General features: G+C 49.9%; 1 protein-coding gene across 5 annotated transcripts in view; it reads right to left on the bottom strand.

Annotated features, from left to right (window-relative positions):
• The window catches only part of NCOA1 (nuclear receptor coactivator 1), a 300,977-nt gene that overhangs the window by 42,397 nt on the left and 233,720 nt on the right, over positions 1-24,860 (bottom strand). For all 5 annotated transcript variants that reach the window (XM_079968417.1, XM_079968416.1, XM_079968413.1 and 2 more), the window contains 6 exons: positions 21,846-22,023; positions 13,442-13,621; positions 11,030-11,125; positions 9,644-9,784; positions 6,924-7,071; positions 4,213-5,572 (listed from right to left, as the gene is read on the bottom strand). In XM_079968417.1, coding sequence (XP_079824543.1) covers positions 4,213-5,572; positions 6,924-7,071; positions 9,644-9,784; positions 11,030-11,125; positions 13,442-13,621; positions 21,846-22,023 — 2,103 coding nt within the window. The remainder of the gene's footprint in view (positions 1-4,212; positions 5,573-6,923; positions 7,072-9,643; positions 9,785-11,029; positions 11,126-13,441; positions 13,622-21,845; positions 22,024-24,860) is intronic.

Raw genomic sequence — 24,860 nt, 5'->3', positions numbered from 1 at the left:
GATTGATTGATTGATTGATTGATAGATAGATAGATGGATGATACAGTGGTACCTCGGGTTAAGTACTTAATTCGTTCCGGAGGTCTGTTCTTAACCTGAAACTGTTTCTGTTCTCATCCTGAAACAAAGTTCTTAACCTGAAGCACTATTTCTGGGTTAGCGGAGTCTGTAACCTGAAGCATATGTAACCTGAGGTACCACTGTACAGATAGATAGATAGATGATATAGATAGATGATAGAGATAGATAATGATAAGATAGATAGATGATAGACAGATAGCTAGATAATATAGATGATAGATAGAGATAGGTGATAGATAGATAAGATTGATAAATATAGATAGATGATAGATATAGATGATAGATAGAGATAGGTGATAGATAGATAAGATTGATAAATATAGATAGATGATAGATATAGATGATATAGATGATAGATAGAGATGGATAGATGATAGAAATTGAGAGAGAGAGATTCAAAGGTCTGCTCTTGGACAGACCCAGAACTGTGTTGGAAAACAATGTATTTTAAGAACATTCTGTTGTGGATCTAGACACCAGCGAGAGAAGTGCCCCCTTAAAATTTCTGCTTGAGTGGCTCTCTCCTCCAGCGACCGAGTTCATGGCACAGATGAGATTCCGACTTGCTCGCATAGTTATTATTCATTTATTTCATCCATTTATACCCAGTTCTTTAACACCAAAGGGGCTCCCGGAGCAGCTAACATGTACAAGGGTAAAAAAAGAAGAAGCAACCAATTCAAAACACCCGCTCCCCCAGAGAGATAACTAGAAAGCAACTGAAGAGCACTAGGGACGCAGGACAGCCCTCTTCAGACATTCCTTTGTCTGCACACAACAAACATCACTAGGAGGAGGCAGCAAGGATGAGCTGCTTGACTTGGCCTACGCATGGAAACACCGTTTACCTTCCCGCCGGAGCAGTACCTATTTATCTACTTGTACTGGCGTGCTTTTGAACTGCTAGGTTGGCAAGAGCTGGGACAGAGCAACAGGAGCTCACTCCGTCGCGGGGATTTGAACCACCAACCTTCTGATCGGCAAGCACAAGAGGCTCAGTGATTTAGACCACAGCGCCACCAGCATCCCTAAACAAAGAAACCAACAACTAGATAGGACTGCTTCCACAATGGGGTTTGCCCTCTCCTCTCCCTTGCACACCCTGAAATGGGCTCTGGGGTGGGATCAGGAGAAACCCCCTCCCACAGAACAGCACAGGGAGGAGGGGGCTTTTCTTGTCTAGCCAAAATGCTTGCCCTGAAAAAATGATTGCCTTGGTGCTCCACTAAATTCCTCCCCAAGATTCTTTGTTCATCTAGCCCAGTCCTGCGAATGGCTGCAGCTCCTCTGGACCTAGAAAGAACCTTACCCACTGCTCCCCGATCCTTCTGAACTGGAAATGCTGCCAAGGGCTGAAAGTGGTGGACCATCTGCATACAGAGCAGGTACACTGAAGGCACAGTTGTGTTTCCTAGTCCAGGGTATCAAAACCAAATGGAAGCGGGGCCAGTGAAGATAAACAGTGCATCTGCTGAGCTTGACAGATCACAGGAGAGGCCTGAGCAAATCCACACATTTCAGGATATGCAAAACCTGAGCTGTTAAATCTAACACTGAGCGCCTTGCAAGACCATAACTCTTCCCCCAGGTAAATATAATTTCAGGGGTTTCAGAAGCTTCCAAATCGGCGTATTTCAGGTGCGCAGGTTCCTTCTGGCCTGCATGGCCAAAAATGCAACCAGCACGACAGGCTTCCTGCGAAACCGTGACGGCCTTTGCTTCTGATTTAGCGCTGCGATGGAACATGGGAAGCTGACATACGACGAAGCTCTGTTTGCAAAGTCTGGGAAGAAACCAGAGAGAGCAGGCCAGGACCAGCTGATGGGAAGCCGTCAGCTCAAGGGCCTTTTGTGGGACAGGATACAAAGAGAGCTGAAGTCCCAGTGCCGGATGGGATCACCAAGTGGGGATTCCCAGATGAATGGGCCCCTTAATTTAATTAGGGCGCTTTAGGGCACTATTTGTTATCTGAGGCATTCCAAGGGGCTCTGGGGCTGTTCACACACAGAAGCCCCATTCTGACGCAAGCCTGTAAGTGGTCTCGCACTTGAAATGTCAAATTCTCCCTGGTCTGTTTGATAAAAAGGATTAACACAGCCTTATCCATGTTGTCATCTTCCTCAGCTGGAGAAGAAAAGAAAAGAAAGCAGTGCCCTCTCCTATTCACGGCCAATTGTAATGAATATTTATACGCCGAAATCTCTCTTGCAGGGAACCGTCATTGCCATTTAATAACTCTATTACAAGAGATAATGGTACCTTAAAGTTGCCGGTTCCCAGCCAGCGAACAGGAGAGAGACTGAAAATTCTCTTAGCCGTGCTTAGCCCATTCACAGACTCGCATCATATGAGGCTCTTGAATTCAGGAAATGTCGGGGATGAATAGCCCAAAGCCCTTTAAAAGCCTGTGAACTCCCCTGCCCTCCTGTTGGTGATGCCAGAGGGGCTTCTGAAACAAGGTGTGTATCTCCGTCATGCCAACAGAATCCACAATGAAGCCTTGCAACAGGCTTGACTGCAGAGATTTAATGCCACTGATTTAAGCAATCACTGGGCACAAAATTCCTGCAAAATTTAATAAAACGAAAACACCTCAGTCCGCACAGAAGTTTGTCTTCTGCCTTACGCCATGGCAGGCACAAAGGGGCAGGCGTTGTGCCTAGCAGATAGTTCGCACTGCGGGCCTCTTTTCAGTGTGCAACTAAATTAAGTGATCTTTGAAGATATGCCCACTGACGCAGGTACACTTATATGAGAACTGGGTCAGCTGCAGGACTCCATTACCAACAGTAACAACATGGGTGGTGCTTTTGAAGTCTTGCAATTTCACTATCGAAACACCTGCTTTTGACTTTTGAGTCCTCAGATGCTGGTGTTGGCATGCGGCTATTACTCCATCTTACTATGATTTATAATAATAATAAATTTTTATTTATACCCTGCCCTTCCCGGTTCAGAAAACCAGGCTCAGGGCGGCTAACAACAAATTTAAAACACTTAATTGATGCAACGAAAAACAGCATAAAATACGGTATAAAACGTGAACAACAATAAAATCAAAAATCAATTTAGGGGGAAAATCCATCCAAGAAACATTAGATGATCACCAGGGCTAGCTTTATATTTGTGGTGCTTTATACCATAACATGAGCAAAACAAACCAACAAACCAGATCCTTGTTCTGGGCGCTCTGGTCTGAAAGCACAGCCCCCCATCAGGACTGCATTAGTGGCATTGCATGTCCCAAAATATATGAAGAGCTGGTGGATGTAAGGAAGACCGTTTCGGGACCTCTCGGTTGCCAGGTGGCAAACCTGGCTTGGGTTTTCCTTTGTAGCGCAGCTTGCCGGCCAGAAAAGAAAAAATGGATTGCTGGTGGCAGATCGTTGGCCCCACCCACCTGTCAAAGTGGTCTGTCACAGGTCAGATCCAGTTGCCTATCCCTGTTCTTAAGGCTCTGAGAATGGGGTGGAGAAGAGATGGCCACTAGCCGAGTGGAATCCTAGTGAGCTTTGGATCCTGAAACTGGCTAGAATCCCTCCCCAACCACAAGCTCCCTTAGCCTGCAAAAGGGGCCCTGAAATTGAGGAAGGGGCATTTCAAGCAAGCACGAGTTTCTGTGTATTTTCAGTAACAGAAAATAAATGACCAGAGTGGACATAATATTACTGAAAACTATCATACATGTTTCATTTAAAGGGGAAGTTTCGTTAAGAAGGTATAATTCAGATGTGAAGGAAATAATCAGCTATCTTATCTTTAAAAGACATCTGAAGGCAGCCCTGTTTAGGGAAGTTTTTAATACTTAATGCTGTATTGTTTTTAACACTTGATTGGGAGCCGCCCAGAGTGGCTGGGGAAACTCGGCCAGATGGGCGGGGTATTAATAAATTATGATTATGATTATTTAACCCTCCCCCCTCCAATATTGTAAGTTGAGCATCCACAAATCTCAGGGTCACGCAAAAAGCTCACTTACACTGGGATAGGTCGTGCAATTGCAAACAGTTACAGCGCCAAGCAAGGAAGGTGCGAGCCAACCGCGGCGACCCAAGACCCAACGTGGAGCGACATGTTTGCTGCTCTTCTAAGAAGAGGAAAGGACCCCTTCCCCCGGGAGAGAAGACCCACCTGGCTCTGCGGCTGCAGCTTGCCCTCCTCTGGCACGGGGGGCTTCGCGAGCAGGGACTGAGCGACGCCGCAAGGCTCCAGCTGCTCCGGGTTCTCCTTCACCTTGACGTCGTCCAGGCTCAAGGTGGGGTTGGACGCCAGCTCTTTCTCGTCCTTGTCCAGCAGGTAGCGAAGGAGCTGGTTGTCCTTCGATTCCTTTTTCTTTGCGGCGTCGGCCTCCAGCCGGGCATCCGGGGCCCCCGGGGCCTGGCTCTGCAGAGCAGGGGCTGCTGCGCCAGGCCCTCCGCTGTCCTTCTTCTCCTGCTCCATGGCGGCCAGGCTGCCCATGTCCGAAGGGCTGCCCTCCTGGAGGAGCCGGTGCAGAATCTTGTGCCGCTCCGTCAGGGAGCTGTGGGAGGACGGGCAGGCACTGCCCACCGGGTTCCCGGAGGCAGGGGTCCCGGAGGAGCCCGTGCAAGACAAGGGTTCCTTGCAGCTGGTGTCCACGTCGGCGTGCCGCAGCTGCTCCTGGGCCGTGGTGGCCAGGAGCTGGACCAGCTTGTGGCTGGTAGCCTGCAGGCCCTTGTGGTCGCCCTCGGAGAGCCGGTCGCCGCTGTGCAGCAAGCCCGGCTCCACAGGCTTGGCGCTGCCCAGGCCGCCGTCAGAGTGGATCATGTCGCACAGGATGGAGGCGATCTCCTTGCTGTCCTTGGGCTCCGTTTTCACGGGAGGCAGGCTCATCCGGCTGGGTGAGTTCTGGTTGCTGGGCTGCCGCAGGACAGGGGAGGGCGTGGAGTAGCCCACTGGGGGGCTGGGTCCTTCGGCCAGTCCCTGCATGGAGTTCAGCGGGGTGCTTGGGTACGGCCTGTTGCCGAGGGAGCCACCGGAGCCACAGCCGCTCACCATGCCCACCGGGGAGTGCGTGGTGGGCATGGGGGGAGAGAAAGGGTTGCTTGGCACTCTGGGCCGGTGGACCAGCCCGGGGCTCACCCGATGCCTGGGGGACATAAACTGCGGTGGGGTGACCCCGGGGCTGCCCATCGGGGAGCTGTTGTGGCTCATGGCATGGCTACTGTTCTGGGGACCGGCCTGGCCCTGGCTTAAGGCAACGTTCGTTCCCATCTGGCTCCCAGGCGAGCATCCGAAAGTGGCTTGGCTGGGGGCAGCGTTGTTGCTGCTGCTGCTGCCACCGCTATGCAGGCTGGATCCCGGCGGGTGGCCTGCTGCGCTGGCAGTTAGCATGCTACCGTTGGCAGGAGGGAGAGGGGAGGGCAGAGCCATGCCTTGTCCGGGGGAGATGTTTGGGTTCAGTGAGGGGCTGACGCGGGGAAGAGGCATCCCGGAGTTAGTGTTTTCTTGAGGTGACAGCGTGCCGTGTTCTCTGAGTCAGGAAAAAGAAGAGAGAGGGGGGTGATTAGTGGAGGAAAGAGAGGGGCAGCTTGGATGTTTCATATGCCCTAAGGCTTGGTACCCGCATCATTTGGTAGTCCACATCACTGGAAGGAAGAGGGGTATACAGAATAGATGATGGTGATGATTTGTGAGAAACATTAAAGGTAAAGGGACCCCTGACCATTAGGTCCAGTCGCGGACGACTCTGGGGTTGCGGCGCTCATCTCGCTTTATTGGCCGAGGGAGCTGGCGTACAGCTTCCGGTTCATGTGGCCAGAATGACTAAGCCGCTTCTGGCGAACCAGAGCAGCGCACGGAAACACCCTTTACCTTCCCGCCGGAGCGGTACCTATTTATCTACTTGCACTTTGACGTGCTTTCGAACTGCTAGGTTGGCAGGAGCAGGGACTGAGCAACGGGAGCTCACCCTGTTGTGGGGATTCGAACCGCCGACCTTCCGATCAGCAAGCCCAAGAGGCTCAGTGGTTTAGACCACAGCGCCACCCGCGTCCCATGAGAAACATTATATAGGAGCTAGTTACCCACATGGAAATTAGAAGGAAGATCAGTGATCCCATTGCTTGATCACTTCTGCAGTTGTCCCACAAACATTCACAGAACTGCACCACATGTGGCCAAATCCCCATCTAACATTCTTTCTGTAACAGAAGAAGCCCAGAAGCCCAAAGAAGGGAAAGCTCCTAACTGGTTCTTCCTCCTCTTGAGCATCGGAAAAAGGCATGATAACCCCCTTGTGTTTTTCAGGGAACTTTGAAACCCAGGGTCTGCCTTAGGGGTTTCCTTCAAGCTCCACCTTCCTAGGGGTCAAAGGCCCAGGTACACTTCTCTTCTAACGCAGAAGGTGAACGTGAAGGAGAGGCGAACGAGAGGAAAGAAAGCAGGTGGAGAAAACAGTATTTTAAAGTTTAGGGGTGGGGGTGGCAGAAGGGGAATGAGAAGGCCAAAGCCATCCACACACACACCCGGAAAACTATCCTGTATGAAGGGGACACAACAGAGGGTAAATCTACACTTCTGTTGGGCCTATGACCTCTTCTGCCTCGCCACTTTCCCCCAGGAAAAGCCCATTTTCTGAGGTTTGACGTTTCTTCTGAGTTTTCCTCAACGAGAGGTCCCAGACCAAATGGAAGAGATGGAAGTCAACTGCTACCGCCGTTATTTGATACATAAGAGTGCCACCTCTGTACCTGGTGTCTTGTGGGGTTGCACAGACAAAAAAGAGGCCGGTCCCCCAGCCAAGGAGCTCACAGCTTAATCCAGACCATCAGAGGGTGGGAGGGAAGGGAGGAAGAGTAATGAAACTGGTTCTTGAGACTCACCTCTCAATTATGTGTATGCCCATGATGAAAGGCTGCATCTCCGGGCCTTGAGGGCAGCAAAGTCTGCACTTGGTATTAGCGCTCAGGACAGTCCCATCGCTCAGTGTGAACCGGTAAGATGGGCTGAAGGCTGTGCCCCGTGTCATCACTGGGGAGGAGGAAAACGTGGAGCGAAGGGGGGGGGGAAGAGAGAGAGAGAGAACGTGGGTTAATGGGCTGGGATGCCTTACATTTCATCATTTGTCAGGTGCTGGTGTGGTTGCTCGAGAGCAAACAGGCAAGACTCCAACCTGTCTTTTCCAGGCTTTATTATCAGTGCAAACTATTCACAGTGAAGAGCGTTGCAAGTTCATGTCCGGCTCAGTCGCTAGCAGAATCTGGGAGTGCGTGGTCCTTCTACCTCCCCCAGCATAACAGACGCGTGACCCCCAGCCTTCTCCTCTCCTCCTTGCGCCGAAACCTACTGCGCAGACTGGGCGCTGGCAAAGGGGTACTTCCCTCCCCTCTGGCTTGCTCAGCCTCGGCGTTGAGGCTCTCCCTAGCATCCCCTGGTCCCACCACCTCCTCTACATTGGAGGTGGGGCTTTCCTCCTCGCCAGAGGAGGAGCTGCTTTGCAAGATCTTCGGAGGTTCCCTATAACACAACTGCCCTTCCATCTCTCGTCTCTGAGCTGATGGCAGTTCCCTGACAATCATCATCATCATCATTTTTAATTTGTATACCGTCTTTCTATCTTACAATACTCAAAGCGGTTGACAAGCTGAAGAAACAAAAAATGTACATCTTATAACAATCTAATGCAATACAAAAATGTGATAATAAAACATAACCTTAAAATAGGCAACCTACATCAAAAAGTAACCTTCAACAATCATTAGAATATTATTAAATAATAATAACATATAAAAGTTAAACAGAAATCCTACTCAACAGTTACAATAAATAATTTCTAAACTATAATCAATAAAACAACGGCAAGCCACAGTACATAAAATAAGACAATACAAATTGAGAAGCATTCTGCTGCCTTCTGTTTACCGTGGCCAATAATGATTCTGGAAGGGTTTTTGCTGTATAATGGTGTTTTGTTTCGGTCCTCACATCAACGTGGAGGCTGGTGAACATGGCTCCCATTTGACAGATGGGAGAACTGAGGCAGTGGCTTGTCAAGGTTACCCAAGTCAGTTTGTGGCTGAGCACTTGAAGGGTGCTGGCTCCAAAATATTATTCCCGCCCCTCGCCCCAGTGCCCAGGGAAATACAGGGAGATGTGGGGGGAAGAAAAAGACCCCCAGGACCTGGGTACCAGGAAGAAGCATCAAACAACCACCACCACCCTACCCAGAAAATATCCATAGAACTCACTGGTGCCAAATGCTCCCAGGGCTACAGATAAGAAGAACCATTTCATGGAAAGGCAAATACGTTATTGTCTCAGCCTCCACACTATGGGGGTGATGTACTGACCCACCTTGCAGAGGTCTTATAAGGTCAAACAGGGTTATGTGTGTGAGGTGCTTTGAGCACTCAGGAAAGGTGGCGTCTAAATTTATCCATTAAAATATTTGTGCATATCAAAGCGGTTTACAGCAATAAAAAGATAAAGCGCTAGGAAATTTAACTATCTGTTCCATTTTTACCCCCCTCTTTCTTTCTTTCTTTCTTTCTTTCTTTCTTTCTTTCTTTCTTTCTGGAGTTCAAGGGAGCATAGATTATAGCTATCCCCTGTCCTGTGCCCACTTATATCCTCTTAATAATAATAATAATAATAAATTTTTATTTATACCCCGCCCTTCCCGGTTCAGAAAATCAGGCTCAGGGCGGCTAACAACAAATTTAAAACACTTAATTGATGCAACAAAAAACAGCATAAAATACAGTATAAAACGTGAATAACAATAAATTCAGAATTCAAAAATCAATTTAGGGGGGAAATCCATCCAATACACCTTAGATGATTACCAGGGCTAGCTGGCTAAATTAGTCCTATTTGGGCCAGCGAGGAGACCAGGGGAGAATTAACTGTGGGATCCCAGTTAACAACCCTGTCAGGCTGAGAGAGACACACAGAGAGAAAACAGAGCAGAAGAGAACAGAAGAGGGGAGAGAGAGAGAGAGAGAGAGAGAGAGAGAGAGAGAGAGAGAATATGAATATGACTGATCACGGGATACCCAAGGGAGCTTCAAGGCCATTGGGTACCCAATCTCCCTCGTCTCAGTCCAACACTCTAACCACAATGCCCACACTAGCCTTCTGGATAAAATGTGCCCCCCCCCCTTAAAAAAAAGAAAAAGAAAAAAGACGTTTGACTATCTCTATCCTCTTTCGGGACGAAGAAGGCAGCCAGCCTTGAATAACTTGGCTCACTCGCTTTAGTTCTTCCTTCCTGAAAGGGCCGCAAGAAGGCCTCGGACTTGGCACGCCACCCCTGAACTGCAGGCCAACAGCCTCCCAGGCAAGGTTGCCATGGGAGTGTGGAGAGACAACTGGCAGCAGGTTGATGGAATCCCATTGAGTGTGCAGGCAAGGACCCCCTTGGCCAGCCAGAGAAGCCACGGGCATTAGTCAGCCATTTCAGCTACTTCCTTTGGGAGCGTTATTTGCCTTCTTTGTCTGATGTGTGTCCGTCCCCCCCCCCCCCCCCCAGTTTTATTTTTCAGTCCGGAAAGCACTTATCCAGCAACAATGGCAGTGCGTGCAAAGAGAGGAGCCTTTTTACCTTCCTGAAATAGCTGCTTGGCGTAAGATGGCTCCCTGCCCTGAGGCTGGAAGAAAGCGTAGATGCATTTCCTCACTAAATCCTCCCAGCCGGTCCGGCCTGCCGCTCTCAGCGAACTGGTATCGATGGAGATGATTTTACCTGAGCGGAAGGGAGAGAAGCATGTTAGGACTGAACGTCTAAAGCAAGAGCAATGGAGGGATGCGGATTAAGAAGCACAGCTGACTCTTATCTATGGATCTGTAGGTGGTTCCGTTTTTTATTTTTATTGAAATAAAAGTCCTCTGGATAGTTCTGGTAGTTTTTTGTTTTTTTAAAATTGCACGAGCAGCCTTGACTGTTTTGTTTTGGAGGTTGAAAGGCAGGGTATAAATTCCTCAAGAAATAAATACTGTATTTTTCGCTCTATAAGACGCACCAGACCACAAGACGCACCTAATTTGTGGAGGAGGAAAACAAGAAAAAAAATATTCTGAATCTCAGAAGCCAGAACAGCAAGAGGGATCGCTGCGCAGCGAAAGCAGCAATCCCTCTTGCTGTTCTGGCTTCTGTGATAGCTGCGCAGCCTGCACTCGCTCCATAAGACGCACACACATTTCCCCTTACTTTTTAGGAGGGGAAAAGTGAGTCTTATAGAGCAAAAATTATGGTAAAAACCAATAATGCATGTATTTACGGAAGCTTTTAATGTTTGTTGCATTACTGTATTTTAATATTTTGTTGGAAGCCGCCCAGAGTGGCTGGGGAAGCCCAGCCAGATGGGAGGGGTATACATAATAATAAATAATAATAATAATAATAATTGTATTGAATGTATATCCTGCCTTCATTCTTCCAGTTCCATCACTTCCCCGCTGCCCCGGCAAACAATTCCTGCCCATTCTCCTGCTCAGGGCTCTTTTTCTAGAAATAAATAAGTAGACTATTCCACACAGAGCGCTGGCCACTGTCCCTTCTCCTCCCTTCCCTTGCTCACTTCCACTGATCTCCTACCCACCTTTCAGTTTTTGCCATGTTTCCTTATGAAATGGTTCAGGGGAACAACTGGGATGTGCCCACTGAGGTCTCCCCAGTTTTGAAGATAACAGAGGCCTCTCTTGCTGACGCAGAACTCCAAACATACACAGGAACTGCAGACTGTGGCCAAGGTTGCTCTCAAGCAGGCATCCCCAAACTCTGCCCTCCAGCTGCTTTGGGACTACAACTCCCATCATCCCTCGCTAACAGGACCAATGGTCAGGGATGATGGGAGCTGTAGTCCCCAAAAAGCTGGAGCGCAGAATTTGGGGATGCCTGCTCTCAACCCTCTCCATGCCACGATTGGTGGCTGCACTGGGGTGAAATGCCCTCTGGGGCCAAGGGCTTGGCTACCCTTCTGAATGGTACCTGTAGTATCCTGCTTGGTCATGAAGGATTCTGACGTAGCAGGAGGTGTGGATCGAGGTAATCTTCGTGCGATGCATATCAGACAGGACTGCAAGTCTGCCGTGAAGAGGAGGAGGAGAAGCAGAAGAAGAGCAAGGTTGGAGGTGAGCAGGGAAGAGGCACTAGGGTTATACAGAGCAAGTGCTTACCTGTGAAAAACCCTCCTGCTTTTCACTCGCCTCTTCCAGACTCTGCAAGCATTGCCTCCTCACAGGAGCTTGCCTGCCATCAGCAGCAAACCCCACCCAGCATACACGCCTTCAAAACCACTATTCCCAAAGAGTAGAGTAGATCCCCCTTCATAGAAGATGCGACTTTTGCCAAAGGAAGCACAAGTTCTTGGAATCTTTTTTTAAATGAAGAATTACATTCCCTGCAACCAACCTGAAAACAGAACACAGAAACAGTGGCTCCTGTCTAGGATTTGGTGTCAGAGGCATGAGCCGTTCCTAGGAGACATCCCAGAGAATGAGGAGGAGGAGTTTGGATTTGATATCCTGCTTTATCACTACCCAAAGGAGTCTCAAAGCAGCTAATATTCTGGTGAAGTGAGGCTGAGAGACTTCAGAGAAGTGGGACTAGCCCAAGGTCACCCAGTAGCTGCATGTGGAGGAGCGGGGAATCGAACCCAGTTCACCAGATTACGAGTCCACCGCTCTTAATCACTACACCACACTGGCTGAACTGGGGCAAACGACTCATTAGAGTGGTGGGCCTTAAGGAAGGACTCCAAGGAGGAAAGGGAGATGGAGGCAGAGAGATGGGACTTCTTGCACAGAAGAAAAGTTCTGGGGGTTGCTAACCCATCTTTGTTAATTTGGGGAAAAGCTCTAGCAGGTTCCCCTCCCCCCACCTGGCTTAGAGAAGATCACTGGAGCCAAGCCTAAGCCAATGCCTTTCTGCATTTTGCAATGAAAAGCCGTATTGTTGAGTTAAACCTTACACAGCAGCTGAACTATAGAAAGTTTGCTTGGGGAGAACGATTGGCACTGGCACAGTGGGTGTGTGTTCCTCATTGTTTGGGAGAATTAATTCTGAGGCCATTTGGATCTGGCAGCACTGTAAAATAAAAGGCAGCGGTTGAAAGCCAACAACTATCATCTCCTGGGCAAAGTATCTGCTCATAAACCCCTGTGTGATTTATTCCTTCCAGTCATGATCTCCTGTGTAAACTGCAATGGATTAATTCAGCTAATGCAATGGAACAAAATGGCCACCGTGGAGATATGAGCCCCAAGTGTTCTGATGGAAAGTCTATTTTGCATCGGGGGTTGAGCCAGAGTGCAGATGTGTATTGAGATTCCAGTCCTGAACTCAGGTCTGCTAAGCACGCACACACACACCACCCACTGTGGCGCTTGAGCAAGCTACACATTCTCATCAATGGCTGCTAGCGTCAAGGGAGCCCAGTGATGCAAATCAAGGGGGACACTCCTGCAGTGGAAGGACTAGTTAGCAAACACCTGAGATCCACTGGCTGAGGACCGCCCGACTTCTTTTAACAGCCTCAAGCAAGGGAGACAACTCATTTGCTTCTCTGCAGCCAAGACCAGAAAGGTCTTTTGCTTGTTTCTCCAGTGTTAAAGGGGCCTGCCAATATTAGAAGAAGAAGAAGAAGAGTTTGGATTTGATATCCCGCTTTATCATTACCCTAAGGAGTCTCAAAGCGGCTCACTTTCCCTTCCTCCCCCACAACGAACACCCTGTGAGGTGAGTGGGGCTGAGAGACTTCAGAGAACATTCTCCTTTCCCTTCCTCCCCGACAACAAACACTCTGTGAGGTGAGTGAGGCTGAGAGACTTCCCAGAAGTGGGACTAGCCCAAGGTCACCCAGCAGCTGCATGTGGAGGAGTGGGGAAGCGAACCCAGTTCACCAGATTACGAGTCCACCGCTCTTAATCACTACACCACACTGGCTCTGTACAAAGGGTAATGTGAAAGACAACCGCAGTTTCTTAGGATTGCCACTGGGAAGAGGAAGGGGCAGGCCTGCACCAGACCTTCTGGCACTCCTGCTTGCCCTGCAAGCCACGAACCTGCCACACTTGCCTCTCACTCAAGCCTGAAGCGCAGATGTACCCGTGCCAGCTGCACAGGTAGAACACCTCCCACCTCCCCAAGGGTGGGTTTGTGGGCTGCATACGTCGAGCTGCAGGCATCCGGAGTCCTCCCCTCCAAAGTGAGCAGGGAATGCGGCACGCAGAATATCAAGCCTTCGGAGAGCCGCAGTCCCCTTGCAAGGAAGGTCCTGCAGGAGGACGGCTGAGGACGATTTGTCCCTCCCTCCTCCTCTCCCTCTCCCCTCCCCAGAAATGCAACACTGCACACGCAAGCACCATTTCCCTCTCCAAACAAGCCACCGTCTGCTCCTACCTTCGCCTTCCTCCTTGATCAGTTTCGGCTGGGATACGGTGAAGCACTGCATGACCTCGTAACGCTGCCGGGCCTCCTGGTTCTCTGCCGCCGGCTCGTCCGGGGGCCGGATCAGCATCCTGCAGTTGAAGGTGTGGCTGTTGCGCCGGGTGGACTCTTGAGGCCAAGGGACGCCGTTCACTGCAGAAGAAGGGGAGGAAGATCAAGGAGCCCTATTGAAAGGCTCTGAAGAAGCGGACGTGCAAAAAGACCAGGATCTGGAAACCTGGCAGAGATGTGAAATCACGGCTCCCTCTTTAAAAAAATAATCCTTATGATTGCAAGCAACCCCCCATTTATACATTCCAAGGCACCACATGTTTAAGTATATTTGAAACACCATTGGAAAAGCCTGCAAACACCCTGTTCTGCCCCTCTAGATGTTTCTGGGTCACTTCCGGGTTTGGCGCAATTCGTGTGTGCACAGTTGCACATGTACTGAACATGCGCAAACGGGGAGGATTGCCTGCATATGAACATGGAAAGCTAACATATTGAGTCAAAGCCTTGGCTTCTGCCTGCTGTGACTCTCAGTGGCTCCCCAAGGTGTGAGGCAGAGGTCTTTCCCCAGCTCTGCTACTGAAGATCCAGGGACTGTAGCTATGGCACCTGGCACGCAAAGCACGCACTCCACCACGGAGCCGTCCGTGTCCTTCGGTGGTTCTGATTCACTGACCGTATTGCTGAAACCACTCATGGAGCTTATGATACATTTCGTGGTCTTCAAATCCATAAACAGAACGGAGCGACTACATTAGCGGAAAGGAGCCAGATTTATTTATTTTTATTGAGCCAGCACTACCTCATCGTCTGAGATGAAAACCCTGCTCTGCATTCACCGCCATCATTAGGATTACTGAGATAATGTATCAGAAGGGCATTCAACACACACAAAACCACCACATTATTAGCGTCACTTCAACTCGAGAGCAGGTGACAAGTATCTCCTGGGACATCGCAGGTCCTTGAATCTTGTCTTCACCAATCTGGTGGCCCCCGGCCGATCTGGAGCTCTCATCAGCCCCAGGGAACATGGTTGTGTGATGCTGGCGATGATGGAGGACACCGGATTGCTTTTCTCGGTTATGCTGCAGGTTTGCCACAGCCCTCTTGCTCAGTCTGCAGGCCACTGTTCCTACCAGGCCCTGCCTGGCAGCTGGTGGCCACATGAGGGTCATCAACACCACCTAGTCCACTTCCTTTGGTTACTATTGCTGCTGCACCTTTGTGCTGTCCAAAGTGGCACATGGACACAGATGGGCACAGACGCACCCCACCATTAACAGTGAAGGCTCCTGAAGCAGCAGATACATGGGAGTGATTTAACTGCACAAGACTAAGAGTCTGCTTGTGACCTTTTCGGTTGCATCATCCAACTGCGTGACTCAGGAACACAAATGCCTAGTATACTAATAACCAAGACCCCACTGCTAATCTGATGCTTCAGTTGTGGACCGCTGGAATCAGGAAGCTTCAATGGGCCTCCCTTGCTCCCTCCTGCTTCTGCTGGGGGACCAGAGCGACCCCATACCAGCGAAGGGATGCTGCACATTGCAGAGAGAGATGCAGCCCAGTGTGGGTTTTGCTTGCATGAACGTCCAGGGCTGCCTTATTACACAGAGCCAAACTTTTGCCCGGGATCCTGTTACTTTGGGGTGTCAACGGATTGAATCAGAGGCTACCTTTGTCTCTGCTCAAAGTGGGGGTGCCAGGGACAGAATCTGGGGCCACCTGCAAGCTAAGGATGTGCGACAGCCCCTTCCACAATTCCCTTCCACCCTTACATAGTTGCATGGCAAAGTAGTTCCCTTGGCAACCATATTCACAAGTTGAATACTGCCTCACTGGAGTCAGCATGCTTCTGAATACGAGTTGCTGGGAACTGTAGGAAGCAAGGAGAGTCGCTCTTTTGCTCAGGTCATGCTTGCGGGCTTCTTCCCTTTCGGGAATCTGGTTGGCCGCTGTGAGAAGCAGAGGCTGAGCTAGATGGGCCACCGGCCTGATCCAGCTGAAGGCTCTTCTTATGTTCCTTAGGAGGAAAATCCATGTTCAGTACTGAGGTCCAGCGCCGAGGGCCTTATGGCGGTTCCCTCCCTGCGAGAAGCCAAGTTACAGGGAACCAGGCAGAGGGCCTTCTCGGTAGTGGCACCCGCCCTGTGGAATGCCCTCCCACCAGATGTCAAAGAGAAAAACCACCACCAGACTTTTAGAAGACATCTGAAGGCAGCCCTGTTTAGGGAAGCTTTTAATGTTTAATAGACTACAGTGGTACCTCAGGTTACATACGCTTCAGGTTACATACCCTTCAGGTTACAGACTCCACTAACCCAGAAATAGTGCTTCAGGTTAAGAACTTCGCTTTAGGATGAGAACAGAAATCGTGCTCCGGCGGCGCAGCAGCAGCGGGAGGCCCCATTAGCTAAAGTGGTGCTTCAGGTTAAGAAGAGTTTCAGGTTAAGTACGGACCTCTGGAATGAATTATGTACTTAACCCGAGGTACCACTGTACTGTATTTTAATATTCTGTTGAAAGCTGCCCAGAGTGGCTGGGGAAACCCAGCCAGATGGGCGGGGTATAAATAAATTATTATTATTATTATTATTATTATTATTATTATTATTATTATTATGAACATTCTCTCTGTGTGATTTAATGCTACGGTGACACTTCGCAAAACATTAAACCGCATCTACACAAAGTGTGCAGCAAGGTAAGGATCAGTTTGAGGCCTGATTAAGTGAGATATTGATTCAAGCCTGCCTTATATTGAATTAGCTCAAGTCGATTTCGTATTGAATGGAGCTAATTTGATACAAACGACGCTGAAATCAATGTTATACGGTGTCGTCTGCAGCGGAGCTGGCACTGGCTTAAAGGGAGCTGCGTTTGAGAAGAGCAGCGTTTTTTAAAGGGCACAACTGTGTGATCACTTGGATCTCGTCCAGCTGCATGGGCCTGCAAGGCGTGTGAGGCCACTCTGCCCTTTCTTGGCTGTTGCTAGACTCAAAGGGGCCTCTAGGTCATGGGCACGGACCCTGCAGAGCAGGAGCATCCATGAAAGCCCAGCAGAAATCCTTCCCTGTCTCTGCCCTGCAGAAGAGCCACAGGCCACAGCAGCTGCCCAATTTGGTAAGTCCGAGCTTGGCATGGATTATTACCCTGCAGTTCACTGAACTGGAAAGGGACCCATCATAACACCACCGGCACCACCTATAGCCAGCCTTGAAGGTTTGTGTGTGTTTATCCTCCTAAGAACTGGGATGCAGGTGGCGCTGTGGGTTAAAGCCTCAGCGCCTAGGACTTGCCGATCGAAAGGTCGGCGGTTCGAATCCCTGCGGCGGGGTGCGCTCCCGCTGCTCGGTCCCAGCGCCTGCCAACCTAGCAGTTCGAAAGCACCTCCGGGTGCAAGTAGATAAATAGGGACCGCTTACCAGCGGGAAGGTAAACGGCGTTTCCGTGTGCGGCTCTGGCTCTGGCCAGAGCAGCGATGTCACGCTGGCCACGTGACCCGGAAGTGTCTCCGGACAGCGCTGGCCCCTGGCCTCTTAAGTGAGATGGGCGCACAACCCCAGAGTCTGTCAAGACTGGCCCGTACGGGCAGGGGTACCTTTACCTTTACCTTTACCCTCCTAAGAACCCTGTGAGGGAGGTTAAGCCGGAAAGATTGTGACGAATCTGAAGGTCACCCGGGTGACTTCATGGTATTTGAATCTAGATCTTCTAGGACCAAATAAAGCACTCTGTTATGCCACACAAATTTCCACATACAGTGGTACCTTGGTTCCCAAACTTAATCCGTTCCGGAAGTCTGTTCCAAAACCAAAGCGTTCCAAAACCAAGATGCGCTTTCCCATAGAAAATAATGCAAAACAGATTAATCCATTCCAGACTTTTAAAAACAACCCCTAAAACAGCAATTTAACATGAATTTTACTATTGATCCATAAAATGAAAGCAATAATCAATGTACTGTACTATAAAATAAATAAGACAGTATTGTAGATGATAAAAACTAAAGTTATTATTTTTTCTTACCTGCACTAATGATAGCCATTGTTTGGATGGGGGGCTTTTATCCATTTCTGCAGTCACACAACCAATCAATCAGTAGCTGAACTGGGTTCCACACAGTCACAAAAACAAATTAACTGAAAAAGCCTCAAAAACAAAAACGCAAAATAAATAGCAAAAAAAAAAAAAAAGCGTCAAACTTAATCCGTTCCGGAAGGCCGTTTGACTTCCAAAATGTTTGAAAACCAAGGCACAGCTTCTGATTGGTGCAGGCGCCCTGGAAACAATAGCTGACAACCGCATTGGACGGTCGCCTCGCAAAAAACATTCAGAAACAGGAACACTTATTTCTGGGTTTTCGGTGACTGGCAACCAAGGCGTTTGAGAACCAAGGCATTTGAGAACCAAGACGTTTGAGAACTAAGGCACCACTGTATAATTGTGCATTTTACCACCATCAAGTGGCGGCATGCAACATTTTCAGACCTGGGACCTATCTGAAGCCCAAATATGCATGTCTACTGCCAGGTGGTAGTGCCACTGTTGTGATTCACCTTAGGTCAACTGGATCTACCTCTTGAAGACTTAATGCCATGAAGCAAGGGCAGGGAACCTGCAGCCCCCTGGGTATTACTAGACTACAACTCCCATCGCCTCTGACGAGTGGGCCATGCTAGTGGGGGCTGATGGGAGCTGGAGTCCAGGAGCATCTAGAGGACCCCACACTGGCAATCTCTAGGGAGTATATGAGATGAACAAAGCCATTTGCAGGACACTCCCCGTACAGCCGTTGTCCAACCTGACTGTACTGCAGCAATCCCTGCTGATACTGGCAGCTGCCCAGAATATAAATGCTGCAAACTTTCCTCCTACTGTTGATCTTGTGCTCCATGAGTCTCTGCGGTGGGGATTCCTAGCACACTCAGTCTGCAAGGTGAGTGGAGCCCCTCTTGCTCGCTGCTCCCACAACTCTGCTGGTCCTGACTATTCTGGGCAACTGGTTTCATCTTGGCTGTGTGCCCAAGAGCCTTCTGCAGAATCCCAGCCCTCTTGTTCGCTGCTGTCTCCGCTCCCTGACTCCCTCTTGGCATGGCACTCCTCACATGTTATGTATGATTTGATAGCATCTGGCCTTTCTGTGACTTCTGGTGGGTGCGCACTGTATGTTTCTGCACCACGTGCATACATAGGGGCACATGTGTCATGGACCGGTTGGACGCAGAGGAATGGTGGGAGGAACCAACAGGGGAGCTACCAGGGGAAGAAATGGTGGTGGGACAATGATGAGTAGTCATTGGGAGAAGACTGGGAAAAAGAAGTGTCAGAAACTGAAGAGGTAACAGGGCTTTGTGAGCAGGGGGAGTCTGTGGCAGAGAGAAGCCTGGAGGTAGAAGCTGAACAGTGGGAGGAGGAGGAGGCCAAGAGGCAGAGATAAGCCAGGCTGGTGAAAAGCTACGGGTGTCTCCCCCTCCTGCTGTGACAAGCTCCCAGAATCAGAAGAGGCATGAAAAGGGCGGAGGCGAGGTTGGCCTTCATGCAGGCGCAGTCTCCGATTGCTTGGGGAAAGCTTTGGTGAGGAGGGAACTTAAGACAGCTGTGTGGAGGTAGGGACTTTCAGTCTTGGCAACTGAAGACCTAATGGTGATGAACTGCTCTGCTCATTAGTCCTGACACTCAGCCCATGTAGATTGTGTTTTTGCTAAGAAAAAGGTAACTCTAGCCTTAAACAGTGTGACTTACTGCCAGCTCACTCTTTGACAGCATATATGTACCGTATTTTTTGCTCTATAAGACTCACTTTTTCCCTCCTAAAAAGTAAGGGGAAATGTGTGTGCGTCTTATGGAGCGAATGCAGGCTGCACAGCTATCCCAGAAGCCAGAACAGCAAGAGAGATTGCTGCTTTCACTGCTCAGCGATCCCTCTTGCTGTTCTAGCTTCTGAGATTCAGAATATTTTTTTTCTTGTTTTCCTCCACAAAAAACTAGGTGCGTCTTGTGGTCTGGTGCGTCTTATAGAGCGAAAAATACGGTATGTATGCCATGCATGGGCATGCAAGGCTGTGCTGGGAAGAGGGCCCCACCGAGTGAGGGGAGGGAGATCCGACTCCCTTGCTTCTGCGCTCACTTTCTACCCACCCTGTCCAAGCCCCACAGGACACTTGCAGAATGGAGTGGAAGGAGGACTCAAAAGCCCCCTCTTTCCACCTGCCCTGCTCTCTCTCCCCACTGCAAACTGTGGTCCCTTCCAACTATACAATTCTATGATTCTATTATTGCAAGCTCCCCACTTGTTTTACATAAAATGCTTGATGTGCTGCTAATAGCTCCCCGTCCCCTCCAGAGGACTGTAATTTCTATGGTTTGCAGCCTTCAGCAGACTCCTGCACTGACAGGAGGCAGCCGTAACAGCTATGAGAGTTTACTGGGTCAGTGGCTCGTCAACTAATAAGGCTTTAGCTAATAGGCCATAACTTTGATAAATGGAGCTGTGTTTAGCAAGAAGAGCCTTATCATCGAGTCGATTAAACACTGGCAAGGTTGGCAGGCCGCAGGGTTGACCTACCTTGAACAAAACATTGATCCGGGAGCAGCAAGAATCCTCTTTGCTGAAACCAACCAGGCACTCAGCGTGCCACAGCAGTGAGGACCAAAGAGTGCCCCTTGCGCATGTGGTCGCAGGTTGAGCCTGCTGCTGAGGCTGGCACCCAGCAAGCAACAAAGGTTTTTTTGCCTTGCAGCCTCCACAACAGCAGAAAGCAAAGCTTTTACATCTGTTGGGGTTTCTGGTTGGGTAGTCAACTGAGGTTCTTACTGAGAATTACATTATGATGCTCTTGAGTAAGCATATTATTCAAAAAATGAGCTTAAATGCAGATTAAATGACACGCATTCGGAATGGCAGCGAGCGAGTTGTCGACAGGATTAAATTGGATCCCATCTGCAAAATAGGGCCGCCTCCTAATCTCCCCAGCCACCCGCTCGTGCTCTTGAGTGCAGCTTGCACCTACTCAACTCGCGCACCTGCCGAGCAGAATTCAGGCAACTAAGCTGGAGCCTCAAAGAGCTGAAAATGTATCAAGCGACCCCTTCGGTTCGTGTCACAAGGGAAAGGATGTCTTATGCTTTCCAGACACAGGCACCCTGCTCCCCCCCCAGCTCCTCCCCCTCCCCTTTGATCCATCCCAAAAGCTACACCTTAAGCCTTTCTTCACAAGTGAGAGTACAGAACCCCCTTGGGAAATCGGTTGCCCCCAGGGAATCAGAGTACTTAGCTCCTTCATTGAAGCTGACCCTTCTAATTGAATCTTTCAGCTTCCAGTTAACTAATGCCTTCATTTGCCTTAAGGTCCACAAATGACAACGTTTTGGAGGTCCTAAGTTGCAAGGTGGTTAGATTGGTCTCAACTAGGGCCAGGGACTTTTCAGTACTGGCCCTGACTTGGTGAAACGCTCTGTCAGAAGAGACTAGGGCCTTGTGGGACTTGACATCTTTCCGCAGGGCCTGCAAGACAGAGCTGTTCCGCCTGGCCTTTGGTTTGGACTCAGTCTGACCCTTCTGTTTCCCTCCACGTATGGTTTTGATCTATGGGCTACTATTAAAATGAGGCTGCATTTTAAATTGCATTTCAACCTGTATTTTAAATTGGTTTGGTTTTTCCCCTCCCCCTATTATGTTTTTTACTGTGATTTTATTGGTGTTAGCCACCCTGAGCCTGGCTCTGGCCGGGGAGGGCGGGGCATAAATTATTATTATTATTATTATTAAGAGAGAGATTCCCCTTTTTGAAAATAAACAGGACTATGCTGGGCCAATTTCCCCTCTTTAGATAAATAAGCTTTCCTGGGTAGAACTGGGTCTGATGCTTGCAAGCTGTTCTAGATCTAGATGCCACAGGAGGCAGTGATGACCACTGTCCTAGTTAAAAGAGGATTGGACAAGAGGCCTATCGCTGGCTACTAGCCAGGGTGGTGATGCTCAGCACCCACAGCTGGAGGCAGCAGTGCTTCTGAACACCAGTTGCTGGAAACCACAAGCGGGGAGAGTGCTGGGTCTTGTGTTCCGATCCTGCTTGCAGGTTTCCCATAGTTGGCCACTGAGAGAACAGGACGCTGGACTATATGGGCCATTGGCCTGATCGTGCTAAGGGCTCTTCTTCGGTTCTGCTTAGGATGTCTTGAGGACCTGTTGTCTTACCTGCTCCCTGACTAATTACCCCTCACAGCATCTAGGGGGGGAAATTACCCCATTGGTTGTGACGTGAACTGACATTGCCACAGCTTGCTAATGATTTTGTTCGCCTGATTCCGCAGGGTCTCTGGAAGAGGAGGGGGTCAGGAAAGCCAAGCTGCTTACCAAGCGACTTGGGCAGCAAGTTCTTGACAAACTCAGCGTGGTCTCCCACGTGCAGGATGCTGTAGACGCTGGTGTTCATGAGCTCCTCCTGGTTGTAGCCCAAGTAGCCGGTCACGTTCTCGGACACAAACACGATCCGCCCTTCGCGGTTCACAACGAAGAAGAAGCCGTCGAGCGCCTGCGGGGCCGAGAGCAAAGCAAAGATGCGTCAAGGAAAGCGCTGCGTCACACAGGGCAGGGCTTTGGGGGACACTGGCCTGAGCTCCTCACCCCCCCCCCCGTGGAACTGTCAGCGTAATGGGAACCTCCGCTCGCTTAAGGATTGGTGGCAATCTGATACAGGGCCTGGTGCGAGGGTCGCCATGCTGGAAATCCAGAGAACAGCTGGCGATTTCGCCATGCAGCTGCCATACCGAAAAACAGGCCTCTGGGGTGAACTGGTGCTAACTATGCCACTGACCCACTAGAGCAGCCTTTCTCAACTTGTGGGTCCCCAGATGTTGTTGAACTACAACTCCCATCACCCCTAGCTAGCGAGGCCAGAGCCCAGGGATGATGGGAGTTGTAGTCCAACAACATCTGGGGACCCACAGGTTGAGAACCGCTGCACTAGAGGGATGTCTCTATAATAAGCCACATATACGATAATACGATACTGTATGAGCAGCAGAGTCCACCTCTCTGGCCCAATCCATTTCGTACCACCTACGTCAGGATACAGAAATCCTGCTCTGCGTGATGTGGGATCTCCTGGACCTCATCAACAAGCCCACAAAAGCTACTGTTCCCTACCCCACCCGCCAAGCTATCTTCATTGCACCTCTGCTGTTCTTTGCACCTCCAGGTTGTTGTGCCAGAAATCCTATAGTGACTCGCACGCTTCCTTCCATCACTGAGCCTGCCCAGTACAATGAGGGGGGAATGGCTGCTAGGATTGGTGCTCCAAAAGCCACTAGGTGTCTGAGATAGTTTGGCAGAAAACCCCAATGGCACCACTTTTAGCAAGGAGTGCCTCTCAATTTGAAGAAGAAGAAGAGTTTGGATTTGATATCCCGCCTTTCACTCCCTTTAAGGAGTCTCAAAGCAGCTACCATTCTCCTTTCCCTTCCTCCCCCACAACAAACCCTCTGTGAGGTGAGTGGGGCTGAGAGACTTCAAAGAAGTGTGACTGGCCCAAGGTCACCCAGCAGCTGCATGTGGAGGAGAAGGGAAGCGAACCCGGTTCCCCAGATAACGAGACTACTGCTCTTAACCACTACACCACACTGGCTCTATTATTATTGGAAATAATAATAATATTCAGAACATCTGCCACTGCTGATGGCGTTGAGCGATGGCAAGCAAAATCTAGCACGAGGCATGGTGGGTTTCTGATTGAGGTGTACGTTTTCCAGAAGAGGCTGGAGAGGTCTCCCCCAGGCATGCTTGGTCTGGGGATTCTTAAGCTCTGCCTGAGATCTGAGAGAACTGGCAAGATTCCTGACCCTTCATAATTCGAAGCTATATATTCACAGGCACATCCACCCACATGTGCATAACTGGCAACATTTGCGCCCCTTTCCCAGATAATTGATTGCCTCGCTAAGCAGACAGACACCATTTACTTGGCTTCACACTCTTTTATTTTTCATTGGAATAATTGTGTTTTCCCCCATCCCGCTACTTTAGCTGCTGGAAACAGGAAGCAATTTCACCCCCCCCCACGCCTCAAATTGGCCCATGACCTGCAATTTCCCTTAGTCACAGCTGTTGCCTGTTGCTAAGCAACCAGAGGCTTCTGGATTCTACACACCCCCCCCAATGGCAAGGGGTGAGTTGCAGATCAGAGCCAAGCAGGATCTTGCCTGAATTAAAACTCTCCCCACTCTTTAACTTTCTTCCTGTTTCAGTGCATCTTCCATCCCTGCCATTAAAAAAAACAACCCTGGACGCTTTGGCGTTTTAAAAAGGTATTTAGGAAAGGAAAAGCAGCATGAATAAGTCAGGCAGGATATACAGCAGGCAAAGGGGAACAGAGTGAATCAGCGGCTCAGAAATGGTAGCGGGTGTAAATCAATCTCCGTTCCATTAACGCAGGCAGCCTGGTGCCTAACCAGCGTGCAACTGGTACTGAATAATCCATTTCCGGAAATTAGGAGCAGGGCCCCCGTCCTCTCTCCTGAGCATCCTAAATCAGAGAGAAATGATTAAAACAAAAAACCCCACACGCCGCTGCTGCGTTTCAAGAGGCGTTTCAAAGAGGGGCACACGGGATCGTCAGCGGTAACAAGATAACGAGCCGCTGCCGGGCTTCCCCCCTGTGGGTAACGTGGCATTATCGTCGCGCTGGCTGTGTTGGTCACTCCCTCTGCCTGCTGCATAAAGGGAAGCGAGCAGCGCAGGCATTGAAACTCTAGGTCCTGTGTGGCTGCAGCAGCCGAGAGGGCAAGCCCAGAACCTCCAAAGTGGGGAGGGGGGGCGCTACAAAAGCAACACAGGTGAACATCGGCAAGGCATTCAAAATGGCAAGGATGAACTGGGGAGGGATCTGTGATGAATGTCTGTTCCAAGAACAAATTGATGGGAGATGGGAGGCAGGGTCTCTAACTACAGCCAGTTGCCAAAACAGCTCCCAGGCTCAGAGGTAGTGTACCAGCTACTTGGGGGGCTGCAACCTTCATCAAAAGCTTCATGAAAAGAGAGAGACTGCATCCTGTGTCAAAGTTGGACTCAACAGGTGCACCACCTCACCCTGTTTATGGGGGACAGGAGGCGGGCGGATGTGGAGGACTCCCTGGTCCTGAATGGGGTAACTGTGGCCCTGAAGGACCAGGTGCGCAGCCTGGGAGTCATTTTGGACTCACAGCTGTCCATGGAGGCACAGGTCAATTCTGTGTCCAGGGCAGCTCCATCTGGTACGCAGGCTGAGACCCTATCTGCCCACGGACTGTCCTGTCATAGAGTGGTGCATACTCTAGTTATCTCCCACTTGGACTACGGCAATGCGCTCTACGTGGGGCTCCCTTTGAAAGTGAC

This window comes from Podarcis cretensis, assembly GCF_951804945.1.
Source record: "Podarcis cretensis genome assembly, chromosome: 3".
Taxonomy (NCBI): Eukaryota; Metazoa; Chordata; class Lepidosauria; order Squamata; family Lacertidae; genus Podarcis; species Podarcis cretensis.
The sequence above is the reverse complement of the archived record's forward strand: the minus strand, read 5'-3'. Positions and strand labels throughout refer to the sequence as shown.